Genomic DNA, 18,409 nt, shown 5'->3' with positions numbered 1-18,409 from the left:
CAAAAATCAAGAAAAAGTTGCTTCAGATTGTCTAGTAAATGACTAGCAAATATGAAGACTAAAAATATCTCTACCAAGGCTGCAGATTCAGTGGCAGTAACTGCCTGTTGGCCACAATCAAGTGTGGCCCCTTTACCCTCTAGTGCAGGGGGTTTCAACCTGTGGGTCCAGACCCTTTTGGGGGTCAAATGACTCTTTCACAGGGGTCACCTAAGACCATCAGAAATATTTACATCACAGTTCATAGCAGTAACAACATTACAATTGTGAGGGACCAACAAAAAATGTGGTTGGGGGCCTCCACACCATGAGGAATTGTGTTAAAGGGTCGCAGCATTAGGAAGGCTGAGATGCCCTGCTCTAGTATGTATTGCTAGTTGGTTAGTTGTCAGAGCATTGAATGTGCCAAAAGAGGGCATTTCTTTGCTGCTCTGGGAATCTGAAACATGGAGGACCCCTTCTTGTGGAGGCCAGTGAGGAGGGTAGCACATTGAATTGTTCATTGTCAGTTTCTAATTGGGTCTGCAAGAACAGTTCTGCCTCATCAGAGCCAGTCCTGAGGAACACAGCTCTGTTATGTCAGACAAACTCCTTCTGTGTAGTTCTTAATTACTTTCCCATGAGTTCCTTGTTTTTTAGGTCTTATCTGTTCTGTTATTGTACCTCAAAGCACATTGGCTCAGCCATTTAAGCAGCAAGCAGAGAAGTGGTGAGGCTAGCAACCCTTGGGAACTTTAACCTGTGGCTTTCATCAGACAGCTTCCCTCTCTTTGTACATTCAAGTGCTACACGTCTCTGGGATCCAAAGGGAAAGCTAGTGCTAGATTCCAAATGAATGCCACCGAGAGAGAATGCCTTTCGTAGCGCTCAGCTTCTTCCCCTTTCTGACCTGTGGAGAGTGCCTTGGATAGGCGATGAGTGGTGCAGCTCCATGTTTGTCTAAGGAACTTGCTAGAGGTGTTAATTTGTTTGGTGCTAATGACTCGTGAAGCTCCAGTGGGTTGGAATTTTGGAGGAAGCCAGTCTTTTCCCTGATTGATTTTGTCACTTGTTTTCCAGCTGCTTCGTATACGGATAGCTCTGATGATGAGACGTCGCCCAGGGACAAGCAGCAAAAGAACTCTAAGGGAAGCAGTGACTTCTGTGTCAAGAATATCAAACAGGCGGAGTTTGGACGCAGAGAAATTGAAATTGCTGAGCAAGGTAAAGAAGTAAATGCCTTTTTACCTGCCTGTGTCATTTTGTCCTGTTAATAATGCTGAGTCAGCTGACTTGCCAAACTTCAGTGCAGTACTAAACCATACTTTTTTTTTTTTTTAATCTGAAACAAGTCACTCTGCAGCCTAGGTTGACCTTGCATTCGAGACAGGTTTGTTTTTTGTTTGTTTGGTTTTTGTTTTTTTCAAGACAGGGTCAAAGGTTTATTTATTTACTTATTTATTTATTAATTATGTATACAGTGCTCTTCTGCATGTGTACCTGCAGGCCAGAAGAGGGCATCAGATCTCAGTATAGACGGTTGTGAGCCATCATGTGGTTGCTGGAAATTGAACTCAGGACCTCTGGAAGAGCAGTCAATGCTCTTAACTGCTGAGCCATCTCTCGAGCCCTCGAGACAGTTCTTTATCTCAGCCTTCCAAGTGCCAGGATTAGAGGTGTGAATCCGTATGTCCACCTCCTGAAGGATACTTAAAAGTCTGAGCTTAGGAAGGAAGCACTTTGGGGAGGGTGTGAACTCCAATGGTTCTAGAGGAAACCCCTGGATGAGAAGGATTGGCATATAGGGGACAAAACTGGGGAGCATTTGTCTCTGGAAGCCTTTCAGAGAACATTCCTGAATGTCATCTATCAGAAGCTGACCACGGGGACTTAAGTGAGTAGTTTTTGTCTCTTATTCCCTCTGTTTAATATCCTGTGTTGATATGGGGCCTTTTCAGAGATGCCTGCCCTGATGGCCTTAAGGAAGAGAGCCCAAGGAGAAAAGCCTTTGGCTGGAGCCAAGATTGTGGGTTGTACGCACATCACTGCTCAGACCGCTGTGAGTCCTTTTTCTCCTAATAACAGTTAATAATTGCACCAGCTATTGAATGCTTGCAACCTGCCAGCACCAGGCTAACAGTATTAGCTCCTTAATCCACATAATGCTATGTAAGCCAGTATTCCTTTTTCCATTTTGTAAACAAGGAAACTGAGGCCCAGAATGCTTGAGCAATTTGTCCTGGGTTGTGCAGCTAGGAAAGCACAGGCTGACACGTGAGCAAGTGAATGCTTTCCCTGCTGCAGCCCACATCTCCCCATGTCACCCCACCAGTCTTCATATAGAGCTGCCTTGAGCAGCAAATAAGAGAAAATTGATTCAGCCTGACCTCAGCATACAGGAATTTATTATTTGTGTTGCGAAAACTCCATCTGGAAGGAAGGCTGTGGACACGGGGTGGGGGAGTCCTGTTTTACCTCTTTGTGATTTGGGGGGGGGGGCACTGTCTCCACAGTTTGCCTACTTCATCCTCCAGCTGATAGAAAGGTGCTTACAGCTACTTAGTCACCATGAAAAGGAAGGACAATTTGTTCTGCTCTCTTGAGAGCAAGGAAAGCTCTGCTGAGGGCCTACAGGAGAGGCTACCATGTTACCCTGAGCAGGACTGGGTCACGTGCCCCAGCTCTACTAGTTCTAAGAAGGGGACTAGGATCCCCATGACTGGCTTAGACCAGGGATTCACTACTCAGTAGGGTTGTCTTCTATTCATAAGAAAATTACAGTGCCCCTGGATTACTCTGAGGTGGAATTCAGATACACCCAAGCCTATGTGTTTTATATGATTTTTAAAATATAAAATCAGAACTAAAATAGGGAGAAATAAGAAAGTCATTTATAATAAAAATATACTTCAACATGTAAATGCTTAAGCAACACTATAATGGAATAGACTGTTATCATGTAGATGCTCTCAGTAGACTGACTCATAGAGATGGGTATGTAGGGAGGTTATCGTGTATGAACAGATGTTTTTCTTGTGTGTATATGTGGTGCGGTGCCTGCAGAGGGTGGAAGAAAGCTCTGGACACTCTAGAAATGGAATTACAGACTGTGGGTGCTGAGAACCAAATTCTGCTCTCACCTGCTGAGCCATCATCTCTCCAGCCTCTGTTTTTCCTTTCTTGTCTGTCTGTCTGTCTGTCTGTCTGTCTGTCTGTCTGTCTACTTACCTATCTATCTACCTATCTACGTACCTACCTGCGTATGTCATTAGCCTGTACTGGCCTCTAATTTGCTATTGTAGCTAAGGCTAGCTTTGAATTTCTGATCCTTCTTTCTTGGGATGATAGGCATGCACCACCCTGCCGAGCTCGCAATGTGGTGTTATGTCCAGAGCATTAGAATAACATTTTGATTTTATGACTTTATGAAATAAAAAGCTACTCTTTCTAACTTTTCAACAACTACAGTAAAAAGTCAGCATTCTCTGTTCACTTACACAATTGCTGTTTTCTTAGAAAGACTATTATTGAAGCTATAGGAAATACTTTTGTCAGTATGTAAGGTGGTATTAGTTTCTAAGAACAAAAAAATATGTTAAGGTTTTCACCCGTGTGAACTTTCATTGCAGCAGTTGAAAGTTATACCAGATCGGCAGTTTTTTGTTGTAAGTGTCTATCCTATACTTAAGTGTTACAGATGCCTGGCCCTTCCCACTAATGGCAGTAGAACCCTGCACAATCACTGTGATAAACTAAGTGGTCCCATAGTACTTTTCATCTCTTGTCTTGAGTCATCTCTGAAAAATGTCGTAGGTGATGAGTTCCAAATACATCGAGATCCGTAGGAGAATTGGTGTGTTGAAAATGCTCTCGTACCTTTTATGGGACTTGTATGCTCTAAGTCATCTTCCTTCTCCCTCTCTCTTTCTCCTGAGACAGAGTCTCATGTAGCCCAGGTGGCCTCACGCTCGCTGTGTAGCTGAGGGTGAGCTTGAACTCATGATCCTCCTGTCTCAACCTCCTAGATGCTAGAATGATATGATGGCTGTATACACCACGCAAAAGGCTAGCTAGCGTGCATGTGCTCGCTCCATCTATTTGGTCTGGGGTGTGTGTGCGTGTGCGTGTGTGCGTGTGCGTGTGTGTGTGTTCATAGAGGCCAGAGGTTGTTGGTATCTTTTTCAATCATTCTTCCTTTTTTTTTTTTTTTTAAAGAATTTCACACTAACCTGCAGCTTACTGACTGGCTAGACCAGCTGGCCAGCAAGCTCCAGAGATACACCTGTCCCGTTCCCCCATCACCAGGCCTTCAGAGGCACGCCATGGCACCCAACTTTTACTTGGGTGTTGGTGATAAGAATTCAGGTGTCCATGCTTGCACTGCAAGCACTTTACCCACTGAACCATATCTTCAGCTCTTTTGTTTTATTTTCAGACAAGGTCGCATACCATCCAAGCTAACATTGCACTTGCTGTGTAGCAGATGAAGCTAGTGTTGGTCAAACACCTAATCTTCCCGCCTCTCCTTCCTGAGTGCTGGGATTTCAGACATGTGCACCACATCCAGTTAGTTAGTTAGCTAGTTAGTTTGCTTGCTTGCTTTGTTTGTTTGTTTGTTTGTTTTTTCAGTACTGGAGATTGCACCCAGGGCCCTATATAGACTGGACAGACATCCTCTCGCTGAGCTTTCTCCCCAGCACATCAATTAACTTGAAAGAAACTGTCTCTTCTTTGGCACACACTTACATGGTCACATTGTTAAGGAAGGGCAGGTAGATTCTGAAAGAGCACATAACATCTGATTCCCTCTGAGTCCTTGCTGGGTCACATGTTCTCTGAGGAAAAGGAAAACCTTAAGTTTCTAAAAATAATAAAATAAATTAAAAAGTAATTTCTTTTTGGAGCTACAGACTAATGAATTGAGGCCGAATCATGCTTAAAACCTTTTCTGGGCCTCTCACATGAGAATTGAGTGTGGTAGCTTAAAATAGGAAGTGCTTCTCTACTTATTGGCTCATGTTGCTAAGTTATATCTAGCTTGTTTTTACTCCAGACCCTCTCTGTTTTTCCTGAATTAATTAATCATTAGTTTACCAATTTTAGTATCATTTTATTATTTCCACCCTAAATTTTTACTTTATCCTTAGAGGAGTATTTTTCCTTCCTTTTTTTTTTTTTAATCTCTGTAGTTTTTCTAATTATACGTTCATGTTAATTATATAACATTCAAATATTACCTCTGTATAATATAGAAATATAAAGACTGAGGGCCAGAGATGTAGCTTAGTTAGTAGAGTACTTGCCTAGCACCACAAAGCCCTGGATTTGATCCCTGACACCATATAAACCCAAGACGGTGGCATATACCTGTAATCCTTGCTCTAGGGAGGTTGAGATAAGAAGAATAGTTCAGGGTCATCCTCTACCACATAGTGGGCTAGCTTGTGGCCAGCAGGGTCACTGGGTTACATAAGACCCTCCCTCCCTCCCTCAAAAGAAGGAGAAGGAGAGGGAGGGAGGAAAAGTCTCCTGAGCTCCCTCAAGTATGCAGTTGATCATGTCTTAATTCAGGTGTACCCCATAGTTCTTCCAACCTAATTCCATTGCTGCTGCTTCTAAATTATAATAAGTCAAGTGAAGGGGCTGGAGAGAGATTTGCCAGCACTTCAGAGTGCTTTCTGCTCTTGCCAAAGACCAGAGTGTGATTCTCAGCTCCCATGTCGGGGGGCTCGCAGTGGCCTGTAACTCCAGTTCCCGGTAATCCAATACCCTCTTCAGGCTTGACAGCAAGTGCCTTTACCCTCTGAGCCGTGTTGCTAGTTTCTTGTTTTTAGTTTTTTAGATGGCCTCACTATGAATGTAACCCAAACTAGCCTTGAATTGTCTGTGTGGTCCAGGCTGTCCTCAAACTAACCAACTTCCTGCCCCCTGAGGGCTGGTTTTATGAGTATACACCTCACCCTACTTGAACATTTTGAATGTGAGTTCTTAGTCATTATACTCACAAGTTGCTCCAGAAATCCTTGACATTCCCTCAACATTTCTCCCATACCCAACCGATTGTTTCCTATTCTTATTGATGAGTTATAATTATTATTTTCAATATTGTGATGCTTTATTTTATTTTACAGCTTGTCCAAAAGAGTCCCCAAATGTGTCTTTATTTTTAATTTTTTAGAATGTGTGTGTATGTCCAAGTGTGTGTTTGGTCTATGCATGTGTGCACATATGCATTTGTGTACACCTGGGTGTGCATGTGGAGGCTAGAAGTCAGCCTCAGATATCTTCCTCAATCACATTCCACCGTATTTTTTGAGGTAGAATCTCACTAAACCTAGTGCTCACTGTTTTGGCTAGACTAGCTGGCTCTCTGGCCAGCAAGCCTCAGGGGCCCTTCCGTCTCCACCCCCCAATGCTGAATGCAGGCACACACCATTGGGATTACATTCTGTGCCGAGTTTTCACGTGTGTGCTGGCCATCCACACTTGGGTCCTCTTTGCACTTTACGCAATGAGGCATCTCTCCACCCCACTTTAAAATCACTCTCTCTCTCTCTCTCTCTCTCTCTCTCTCTCTCTCTCTCTCTCTCTCTGTGTGTGTGTGTGTGTGTGTGTGTGTCTGTCTGTCTGTCTGTCTGTCTGTCTGTCTGTCTGTCTGTCTCTGCATGCTCACACATGCCAGTGTGTGCCCATGTGCATAGAAGCCAGAGAACAACATCATTTTCCTAAGAGTCATCCACCTTGATTTTTGAAACAAGATCTCTTCACTAGCCTGATGCTCTCTACGTAGGCAAGACTAGCCAGTCAACAAGCTTCAGGGATCTGTTTTCTTCAGCTTTTGTTTTGTTGTTTTACAAAATGGTTCTGTAGATCAAACTTGGGTCCTCGAGCTTGCTAGGCAAGCATTTACTTACTGTCTCCCACCTTTCCTTGTCTTTGGCCCTTCCTTTTCATTCCTCGAGCACATCCCTGAATCGGGTACATGATGATCTGTCTTCTCCTGTCTACTCTTACCCATACACACCTTGAAATCGGACCTTTTTAAAGGAACTCACAAGGACTGCTTTCAGTGGATCTTGGCACTATTCAGATATTGTTCCTAGATCCTCTTTCATTAATTTTTGGAAAGCGACTGTTCACTAACTCTAAATGGATGTCCTTTGCTCGGTTTTCTCTCTCCATCTTCACTTTTGGGAACTTCAGTGACATGTGTCAGGTCTGATGATGTCCCACTCATCTTGGGTGGTCTCTTCTGTTTGTTCATTCTTGATTTTCCTACTCTCTTTTTCACTTTGTATTTTACTTTGTAATTTCTATTCTGCTATCTTTAAGTTGACTGATTCTGTCTGTGAAAATACCCAATCTGGAAAGACTGTTGAAGGAATTCTCAGTACCTTATATGGTTTTTCATTATGTTGTGGGTTTTTTTTTTTTTTCTTTCTGGCATTTGTCATAGTTTTTTTGTTTTGTTTTGTTTTGCTTTCTGAGACAGTCTCACTGTAACCAGGCTACCCTTGAATCTGAACTCACCTTGTAGCTAAGGATGACCTTGAACTTCTGGTTCTGCTTCTTCCTCTTAAGTGCTGGGATTCTAGGCATCTGCCACCACACCTGAGGTATGTAGTGCTGAAGGTCAGATCCAGGGCTTCCAGCATGCAAGGCAGATGCACCACCAACTTTGGTTTTCACACCTTGAAAATCTTTGACTTCTAGTTTCTATTAGAGTCATGAACTGCCAGCCATTTCAACTGTGCTGTGTGCTGCAGGCCTTGGGCTTCCTCAGCAGTGGGTGCATAGTATAGGTTATTCAGGCAGAATGTAAGTTACTAGAGGGCTTTCACTAGTGTTTTCTGGTTCACCCTCAGCTTTCATACGCTTGAACACCAGTGTGCCACAGATGGGGCCCTCCTCAGGGGCCTGCCCGACCTTTGTGGTAGAGCTAGTCATCTTGGTAAGAGAAAGGGAGAGTCTTGAATCTTCTCATCCAGCCAAGCAGGCCTCTGTGAGGGCTGGACTTTCCTAGTGTCCCTATTGCTTTCTGTAGCAGCCATTTTTTTTGTCCCCTTTTAGTTGGTAGGTCTATCGTAAGATATGTTCTTGTCTTTTGTGGAGAAAGAGAGAAAAATGGGTCTTTAGTATTATAAACAGTGACCCACTCCAGGGTCACCTCAGGATGCTCTCTGCAACCCTCCCAATTTTGCTTTCATCTCCTTTCATGAGAATTGAGTGGGTCTTTGCATGGCTCTCATCACAGGCATGATTACTAAATTCTGTTACTTAAGGTATTTGCTTCCAGAAAGAGACTAGTGTGGTAGCAGTCACTCGCCCCCACCCCCCTCACTCTAGTTTTTCACGTGAGTACTGGGCAGGTACTCCTGGGAAAGAGCTTGCCTGTGAGTATGAAAGCTTATGTCTAACAAATTTCCAAATTACACACTTTCTTCCTACATTTAGCCTTTAATTTACATTTTAGCTATTTTTTCTTATCTTCATATATGCAGGATATGCAGCTACCTTTTCCTCCTGTGCTTTGCAAAAAATGAAACAATCCTAGTCCACATCAGGGTCTTATACTCCAAACTGACCTCAAACTTTCAAGGCTGACCTTAAACATCTGGTTATCTTCCCTCCATTTGCCCAGTGCTGGGATTCCAGGCCCGTGCCAGTATGCCTGCTTTGATTAGGTACTGAGCATCCAACCCCAGGCTTCTTGTATGCATGGCAAACTTCCTACCAACTGAACTGCATCCCCAACCCTACCAGCCTTTTCATGGTGGAACTCTCTTGCCTTCTGTATCCTAAACAAAAGCACAACTAAATGTCTGCATTTTGATTTAAAAATATTTTTTTCTCTGATACTCTTAATTAAATCTTACTGGAGAAAAGTATAAAGTCTTACTAGAGCCAGCTCCTCTGCCCTGTGTTGAAAATACCAAAGATATTCTATAAAACGCAACTTGGAAATTTTGGCCTACTTTGCTCTTGGCGTATTGTATTGTCAAAGATATAAACTTAGCCAGGAATGGTGACAAATGCCTGTAGTCACAACACTTAAGAAATGGACACAGGGGAAAGGGTTGCCTGGGTTAAGTGAGACCCTGTCTCAAAACAAAACAAAAGCTACACTAAGTCTTGAGCATGTGTTTGATACAGGCTTGCTGATCACCTTACTCTGTAACACAGGTGCTTATGGAAACCCTGGGTGCCCTGGGGGCGCAGTGCCGATGGGCTGCCTGCAACATCTACTCCACTCTCAATGAAGTGGCTGCTGCTCTAGCAGAAAGTGGTAAGAGTTGGTTTTGTTCTCTGTCTTTAGCTAAGATAAGTCTTCAAGAAGTTCAGTGTTTCAATATAAATCTTTAAGGATGATTGCCAGAAAGGCAGCTGCCTTTGAAGGAAAGAGCCCTATTACTGATGAATTGGTTCCCTTTGGGGGCTTCTTTTATCAAACATGATCTAGTTAGCTCGGTTTCTTATAGCTGGCAAACAGCTGCGTATGTCTGGTGTTTGGTAATCACTTTGCTTTGACTCCCTCATAGAGCACCAATGAACACCACTCACCACTTGAGGTAACATGTATATCTGAGCCATACTGAGTGGCCTGCAAGTCTTCCAGTAAATGGCTTCCCTGGTTTACTGTTCAGTGTGTCTGCCTCAGCGCTGAAGAGGACTTGCCCTGGCAGATAAATGACCACAGCATCTGCTAACACTTGAAGGACAAAAGAAAGAGAAATTTGGATTCTGTCAGCTGTCTGTCTGTTGTCCCTCTGTGTATCAGTATACACAGATCTGGGTACCAAAACTGCTTCTGAGCCCTTAGGAGATACCAAGCAAACCCTGCAGTGTGTGTGTGTGTGTGTGTGTGTGTAATATTTTTATATAATATGTAAATATATAGTTCCTTTTGCTAGCATTCTTGGTATTTCATTAGTTTTTTCACTTATTTGTAAAAATTTATTGTTTGTATATAATAGAAGATTATACAAATATCAAATATAGAGAGAGTAAATTGTACATAGACATTAATTTCTTTTTCTTTTTTTTCCCCAACAAGAGACTATTGTATTGACTCTAAGAGATAATGAGAAATATCTTTGCTCTCAGAATGTTATGTTGTGGTAGAGAAGATAACATACTTACATAAATGATAATAAAAAGACTGGTTCGACAAAATGCCACACTACTTATAAACCCATATTCAAGACCAGGTTTGGTGACATATTCCTGTCATCCCAGCTACTAGGAAGGTTAAGGCCAAAAGATCATAGTTCAGGACCTGCTTGGGAATCTTAGTAAATCTTGTTGAAAATTTAAAAATTTTTAAAAGAAAGTTGGGGAAAGCAGCTATGCTCACCAGTATACCACCAACGCCTGGCATGGTGGCACATTCCTTTAATCCCGGCACTCAGGAGGCAGAGGCAGGCGGATCTCTGTGAGTTCAAGTCTACAAAGTGAGTCCAGGACAGCCAGGGCTATTGCACAGAGAAACCCTGTCTCGAAAAGCCAAGAAAGAAAAAAGAAAAGAAAAAGGAAGAAAAAAGAAAGTTAGGGATTATGGCCCACACCTCCAGTCTCAGCCCTCAGAAGTGTGAGGCTTGAGAATGGCCACAAGTGTGAGGCTGGCCTGGCCTCCATGGTGAGACGACTCAAAACTACCTGCAGGAATGAAGGAATGAACAGCTGGGGCTAGGGAGGAAGTTCAGTGGTAGAACATTGCCAAGTGTACTCTGAATCTACTTTCATTCCCCAACACTGCAAAACTAAATAAATCTATGTTCAGAAATGCATAAACAATGGACTTAGAAAAGTTCCGACTGATTTGGTTCTCACCCAGCTAAGTTAAGCAGCCTGCACAGTGGACGTGACGCTTCACCACGCTGATGGGGGACAAGCCCTTTACTAGATAAGCGTCTGAGAGCTTTCCAGTGAGGCATTGTGGCATTACTGACAGAAGGGAACAAGTGGATTTGGGAGATGATGAGACTGCCAGCTTGGGTGGATCAAATAGTTATTTCTGGTTTTTTCTTTTTTCCCCATCAGCCCTATTTTTAGCAGCTCTTACATTCTTGCTGCTTGTCCTTTTTGAGCCAAGAAGAGCAGAAGAGCCACTACAGGAAAGTGAATGGATAGGAGACTTGAAGGCAGTAATAACCAGCTTGAAAGAGTTAATCCGAAGAATATAGCAAAATGAGAAAGTTGGAATTGGTGGAACTCAGCACTTCCCTGTTAAAATTTGGGATTGGCCCTTTTGTAGCCGTTAATGGTTTACCTTTGTTTCTTTTGTTGTTTTTAGGATTTCCTGTCTTTGCCTGGAAAGGAGAGTCAGAAGATGACTTCTGGTGGTGCATTGACAGATGTGTGAATGTGGAGGGCTGGCAGCCAAACATGGTGGGTCAGATTCTCTTAACACAGCTCAAAGGGCATGAGTGATGGTGGCAAAGACTGGCGAGGGTCAGGAGGGAAGTGGGCCTGCTTCTGTCCAGTGTGCCTGGGTTTCCAGCCAAAGTTAGCAAATCTACTTAGGATACCTCTAGATACTAAACTTGTTATAACTGCAGTCTTACTTAGCTCAGTGTGCATCGGTAATCCCAACACAGAAGCTGACACAGGCAGATCATGAGTTTGGGGCCACCCTAGAAGCATTTGCACTGATCAGTAACATTAACATTCACACATAAGCATTCACACATGACCAGCTAAAATGCAGAAGCAAACTGTTTCTGTCCCCTATCGCTGTTCACAGTTGCTCCAGGGACAGCCACCATCAGCACCAACAAACAGACTTGGAAAGGCACACCGACTTTCTTCATAGCTTGGAGCGCTTTCAAGTGCAAATTTCTTTTAATTTGTAAGATCCAGTCATTTTGTGGATGTAGCTCAGTGGCAGAGAGCCCTTGCCTGACATGCATTAAAGCCCTAGGTTTAGTCCCCAGAACTAAAGAATAAAAACAATTAAATGTAGGACTGGGTGATAACTCAGTGGGAGAGCGCTGCTTTAGCATGCTTGAAGCCCTGGATTTACACATTACACACACACACACACACACACACACACACACACACACACACACACACACACTCTTGAGGACTGAGAGCAGAATGTTATTCATAGTGAAAGAAAGGTACAAAATATGATTTATTTTCTACTTTACCAACAATTCTGTGTTATTATTAAAAAATTAGAGAATCAGCTAAAAAAGAAAAGGAAAGAAAAAAAGTAAAAAAAAACCATTCGTTGCTGCTGACAGTCACAAAATGGCATCATTGGTGCCCAGCAGAAGCAGCTTCTTCTGAAACCTGTGGCCCAAGTCACATGGCTTGAGGGAGGGGATGGTGGTGGCTCTAAGATGAGTCAGCTCATTGCAGCAAATTTAGGTGACAAAGAGGGAGTCTGACTGACAGACAGTAGGGAAGTTAGGGTGTAGGGAACATATCTCTTGGGTATAAAACTAATTTTATAGTCACGAACACAGAGAGGCTGTGGCATTTTACCCAGACAGCCTTTGAAGTCTGTGGAGCCAACACAGCTACCAGAAAAGTTAGTGAAGACAGTTACAAGGATCAAAACAGTTGTCACCTCACAAAACAGGACTTGTTGACCAAGACTTTTCCTTACATTACAACCTCAGGAAGAGGAAGATTATCTGAGGCCAAGAACATTCTGCAGTAGGTCAGAACAGGACAGGCTGCCATCATTGAATAAATACTATAAATAGCGGCTCCTCACCTGTGCCAGAAACCTTTGTTTGAAGGAAAAAGTGGGCGCTGGGATATAGTTCAGAATGTTTGCCTGTCATGCATGAAACCCTGGCTTTGATCCCCAGCACTGTAAGCCAGGTATGGTGGCAGGCCTATTAGCACAGCACTGGGGAGGAGGAAAAAGGGCAGCCCCAGGGTAGTCAGCCTGTCTCATCCAAACAGTAAGCTCAGGTTAAGATACCCTGTCTCAAAAAGTAAGGTGGGAAGTAGGGCTGAAGAGTTGGTTCAGCAGTTAAGAGTTGAGCTGGGCATGGTAGCACACTGGATAAGGCAAAGGTCAGAGGATCTCTGTGAGTTTGAGCCAGCCTGGTCTACAAAATGAGCCCAGGACAGCCAAGGCTACACAGAGAAACCCTGTCTTGAAAAAACCCAAGATTATTATTATTATTATTAATAATAATAATAATAATAATAATAATAATAGTAATAATAATAATAGAGTACCTTTTTATCTTGGAGAGCACCCATATGGCAGCTCACAGCCACCTGTAACTCCAGTTCCAGGGGATCTGTTGTTCACTTCTGATTGTCACAGGCACCAGGCATATGTGTGGCACACATGTACATGCGGGCTAAACACCCATACCTATTATCTTAGGTTTTCTGTCGCTGTGAAGAGACACTGTGACCATGGTAACTCTTATGAAGAAACATTTACTTGGAGCTGGCTTACATTCAGAAGCTTAGTCCATTCTTATCATGGTGCTGGAGAGGTAACAGAGAGCTCTACATCCAAATCGGCAGACACAGGAAGAGAGAGACTAGGGGGCCTAGCCTGAGCTTCTGAAACTTCAAAGCCCACCCCCAGTGACACACTTGCTCCAACAAGACCACATGTCCTAATCCTTTCAAACAGTGCCATCCCCTATGAGTCTATGGGGGAGTATTTTCATTCAAACCACTACACCTATACATAAATAACGCAAAAAAGCCATCAACAAAATTTTTTAAATTTATTTATTTAATATGTATGAGTGTTCTATCTGCATGTAAACCTGCCAGAAGAGGCCAACAGATCATATTATAGATGGTTGTAAGCCATCATGTTGTTGCCAAGAATTGAACTCAGGACCTCTGGAAGAGCAGATAGTACTCTTATCCGCTGAGCCATCTCTCCAGCTCCCAAAAAAGTAATTATTTTTAAGACAGAGGGTGATAGAGGAAGTGCTCAGCATGGACCTCTGGCTGCTGTGCATATATATACAAGTGAGTGTACCAGTGCACACACATACAGTCATTCAATATACTAAGATACACAGTGAGTTCAAGGCCATCCTGGGCTATCTGAAACTCTGTCTCAAAAAAATAAATAATTAAAGGGAAAAATAAATGAGCATAGTGAGGCTTACCCCACAGAGTTTCCAGTTACTCTGGTGTTTGTCTATTCTTTCTTGTGGCGAGGGATCAGAGGTGCAAGTGAAAAACCTCACAGAATCCATGCATACTGGTTTTGGTTTCTTGTGTGTGGGAAGAGTTGGAGGGATTTGTGGGTACATATGTATGTGTGTACACATGTTGTGGAGGCTGGAAGACAACCTCAGGTGTCATTCTTCAGGAGCCTTCTCCCACTGAGGTGTGGGGGCTCACAAATAGTCCATGCTGGTCCCATCTCTGCCTCCCTAGCACTGTTTCCAAGCATTGCACTACCGTGCTTGGCTTTTTTATGTGGGTGCTGGGGCTTGAACTCAGGCCCTCATGTTTGCAGGGCAAGTACTTTTTAACTAAACTATCTCCTCAGCCTTTTGGGGGCAGTGAGGGATGATAGTGGGGACTGAAACTAGGGTCTCTACTCTTGATCTATATCCCTGGCCCTCTCGTTTGGGTTTCTTGAGGACAGTGGTTCCTGGGGGTTCTATTTGTGGCTGTGTAGCAAGGCCAAGAGTTCTAATGAGAGTCCTGCCTCCATCCCTACCCTCAAGCAAGGTTTGATTGAGTCAGACAAAATAAATTAGTAGTAGGAGCAGAAGCCACAGATCAGGTGACAGGCTTGAGGTGAGGTGCTTTATGTGCCCTGGGATTCAGGGTGGCATTTTTGATACTTGAAGTGCTGGTACCCTGGAAGCTAAAAAAAGATGCATGCCAGCAGAGGGTGATCTCTGAGGTGATGGTCCAGGAAAAGTCCTTTTGAGCTCTTCGAACAGTCCTGCAGGGCTGACACACCACTGCCTTCCCCTGCTGATGAAGGCTCTAGTGGGCACAGCATTGTATTTATCTTTCATCCCAACCTGAAATAGTGATGAGCTGTTCAGAGGCATGCTTATACACCTACATGCTGCACGGTTCTCTGGTTATTTTTAATCTGGCTTATACAGAGTGCGAGGTTGAACTAGGCAAAACCTCCAGTGCTGCCTGATACATGGGTGGGAGAGTGCCTGTGCTTTGTGAGAAGTGAAGGAATAGCAACTTCAGTTTTAAAAGCCATTGTTCTAAGAGGGAGACTCATTATATGTCCTTTTATTTAAGCTAAACCTTAGCTGAATTTATTTAAAGTACTAAAATCAGTGGTTAGAAGTGAGCTTTCTGAAGATCTGCAGTATATTCAAGTGCTAGAGGTCCTGATGGCCTCCTGAGCTGATTTTCCCTAAGAAAATGTTTACGGTGCAGCATGGGCTGATCAAGTAGATATGTGCTGACGTCATCTGACTGAGAGACTTGCAGCTGGCCTTTCTCTCCTGCTCCTCTTGAGTGCAATGACTCTTTGATTTGGCAAGTTACTGTGTTAACTCTGGCTTCCAGTTACTTTTCATAACTATGTAGAAATGTTTAGGTCTCTGTAATTAGGACTTGGGATAGATGACCCTGAGAGGCACTGCCGCCTAAGCCTTCCACAAGACAAATGACTTTCCGGATACTTCTGTTGCAGATATTGGACGATGGAGGAGATCTTACTCACTGGATTTATAAAAAGTATCCCAACATGTTTAAGAAAATCAAAGGCATAGTCGAGGAGAGTGTTACTGGAGTCCACAGGTAAGATTTAGCAGACTTCCGTGGCTTAGATATAGAGTCTTATGGTCACATGCCTGTAAAACACATTTATGCTAAAAATTGGAGCCGTATTATGAGGTAAGGGGTCTAAGCCTGGACACTTACTAACAACACAAATTGCAAACCTAAAATAGTGAGTAGCTTGGATGGGGAAGCAAGCAGGGTCCTTATGTTTTCTTATCATTGATGCAGTGCCTCCTTGCTCTTCTTGTACAAGTTTAATCTATTCAATAAATATTTATTGAACTGTTACAATGAGCCGGGCACTGTTCTGTACTGGAGGCCCACGGTAGACAACACCTTTGCCCTCACAGACCCCACATCTCACAGACAGCAGGGCTTTGGTAGCATCACAAGGGAACAGTGATTCCTTGGATAAAATTGGAATAATTTCTGATAGTCTTACCCATAAAGAATTGAAAGTATGGGAGCAAAAAAACTTTTAGGGAAATCAATTTGAAGCAAGCCACCATAGCCGTTTTAATATTTTCTAATCTTTTTGAATATATAAAACTACAGCTTGGGACTGGAGAGATGGCTCAGTGGTTAGGAGCACTGGCTGTTCTTTCAGAAGACCCAGGTTCAAGTCCCAGCACACACATGGCTGCTCACAATTGTTTATAATTCTAGTTACAAGAGAGACCCAACACCTTCGCACAGACATAAATGCAGGGGAAAAAATGATGTACATAAAATTTAAAACCAAGCAACAACGTACCTTCAGATTCTTAGAAAGGGCTACATTTTAAAATGTGTGTATGTCTAATACATGTTTACACACTTGCATGTCACAAACATACCACAGGAAAGGGCAACTTTGGAAATTAGTCTTTCTTTCTACCACACCAGCCCTGCAGAACTCAAGATTGTCAGCCTTGTCAGGAGCATTTACCCACTGAGCCCTCACAGCCCCAGGGGTGAATTTTTATTAAAATAAATACTAATTATTTCTAATGAACTTAGTTTTAATGGACTTGTGTATGTAGTTATGCAGTTTGTGGGTTTATATATTGTTATGAATTTGAAACTATTGAAAAGTAAAAGTTGTTACCCTAAGTTCTTTTTAAGCTATTTTAATATTTATTTTTGTATTTACTTATGTGTATGTGAGTGCTTGTGTGAATGCATGCTGTTTGTGGGTGACCATGGAGGCCAGAGGAGGGTGTTAGATTTCCTGAAGCTGCAGTGACGGGTGACTGTAAGCAGGTGGATGGGATCAGCATGGCCTCTGGGAGAGCAGGAAATACACTCTCACCACTGAGCCGCTTCTCCTGCCCCCACGTTACCTCGTATTTCATCAAATGGGCTATAAATGTATATGAAGGTTGGAGAGGCTGCTCAGTGGTTTAAGAGCTCTTGCTGCATGTGTAAAGGACTCAGGGTTAGGTCCCAGGATCCACCTGGCATCTCACAACATTGGTAACTCCAGTTCCAGAGGACCTGACACCCTCGTCTGCCCTCCACAGGCACCGGGAACCCATGTGTTACCCTCATACACAAATAAAACAACTTTTAAAAACTCTCAGTCTTGGAATGGGCATGGTAGTGCATGGCTTTGATGCCAGTAGATCACTGTGAGTTCTAGGCCAGCCTGGTCTACATAGTGAGTCCCTGTCTCAAAACAGAAGTCTCTGTCTTTAAAAATTAAAAATGAAAAAAAAAAAGGATATGTTTCTCAGTATCTGTCTTGTAGGATGAAATTGGTCGTTTCTTAGGCTTTCGTGCTCAGTCCATCAGTATACTTCAGAGATCAGACAGAACCAACAGTAGATTGCAGTGTCTCGTTGTTTTACGTTCTTCTTGCCTTCTCTCGTTCTCAGGCTGTACCAACTGTCCAAAGCTGGGAAGCTGTGTGTTCCAGCCATGAATGTCAATGACTCAGTCACCAAACAGAAATTTGATAACCTCTACTGTTGCCGTGAATCTATTCTTGATGGGTAATGCTTGTTATCTTTGAGATGATCTTAGGTTATTAACTGAAGGTTCCAGCTTCTTTAGTTATTTCTGGAACTGCTTCGTGTTTCACCATATCACACCCAGGACACTGTATAAGCCAGAGCTCTGTTGCTATCACCATTACAAGAAAATCTGTTTCACTTAGGAAATGAGACTGGGGCCTGGAGGGATGGCGCAGTCATTAAGGGCCCTGGCTCCTCTTCCAAGGGACCTGTGTTTGATTCCTAGTATCCACATGGTACCTGATAACTATCTATAATTTCAGTCTCAGAGGATGTGGTGCCCTCTTCTGGCCCCCACGGGCACCAGGCATGCACACCATACACAAGCTGTATGTATGCAGACAAAGCACTCATACACATAAAAATAAGCAACATTTTTAAAAGAAATGAGATTAGCTGCTCTTGGTAAACAGTTTGTGTGATTTTTGAAGGAAATGATCCTATTTCAGGTCATGGTTCCCATAGCATACCATATAGTTCTTGTGCTATTGCTGTCATATAATTTCTTTATTGTCTAGAAACTTCTAGAGGCAAAGAATTAGTTCCGAGAGGCACTTCTGCTTTCTCTGCTCTATGAGGGTTACAAGTCTGGCAGTGCTCAGACTTGTCTCCACTCTTGTGTTCTGGCATTCCTTCATCGCTGCTAGGAAGACACCACTACCACCACCACATGTAGTCAAATTTTGATAAGAACTTGATTTTGGCTCCGGGTTTAGAGGTGTTAG

General features: G+C 43.1%; 1 protein-coding gene across 5 annotated transcripts in view; it reads left to right on the top strand.

Moving 5' to 3' along the window:
- Window positions 1–18,409, top strand: part of AHCYL2 (adenosylhomocysteinase like 2) — a 166,686-nt gene that overhangs the window by 121,087 nt on the left and 27,190 nt on the right. For all 5 annotated transcript variants that reach the window (XM_084786348.1, XM_084786352.1, XM_084786349.1 and 2 more), the window contains exons 3-8: window positions 1,060–1,203; window positions 1,938–2,038; window positions 9,163–9,265; window positions 11,273–11,367; window positions 15,602–15,708; window positions 17,547–17,663. In XM_084786348.1, the coding sequence (XP_084642474.1) occupies window positions 1,060–1,203; window positions 1,938–2,038; window positions 9,163–9,265; window positions 11,273–11,367; window positions 15,602–15,708; window positions 17,547–17,663 (667 nt within the window). The remainder of the gene's footprint in view (window positions 1–1,059; window positions 1,204–1,937; window positions 2,039–9,162; window positions 9,266–11,272; window positions 11,368–15,601; window positions 15,709–17,546; window positions 17,664–18,409) is intronic.

Source organism: Acomys minous (assembly GCF_964271855.1).
Source record: "Acomys minous genome assembly, chromosome: 6".
Lineage (NCBI taxonomy): Eukaryota > Metazoa > Chordata > Mammalia > Rodentia > Muridae > Acomys > Acomys minous.
Note: the sequence above shows the minus strand (reverse complement) of the source record. Positions and strands in the feature narration are given on the sequence as shown.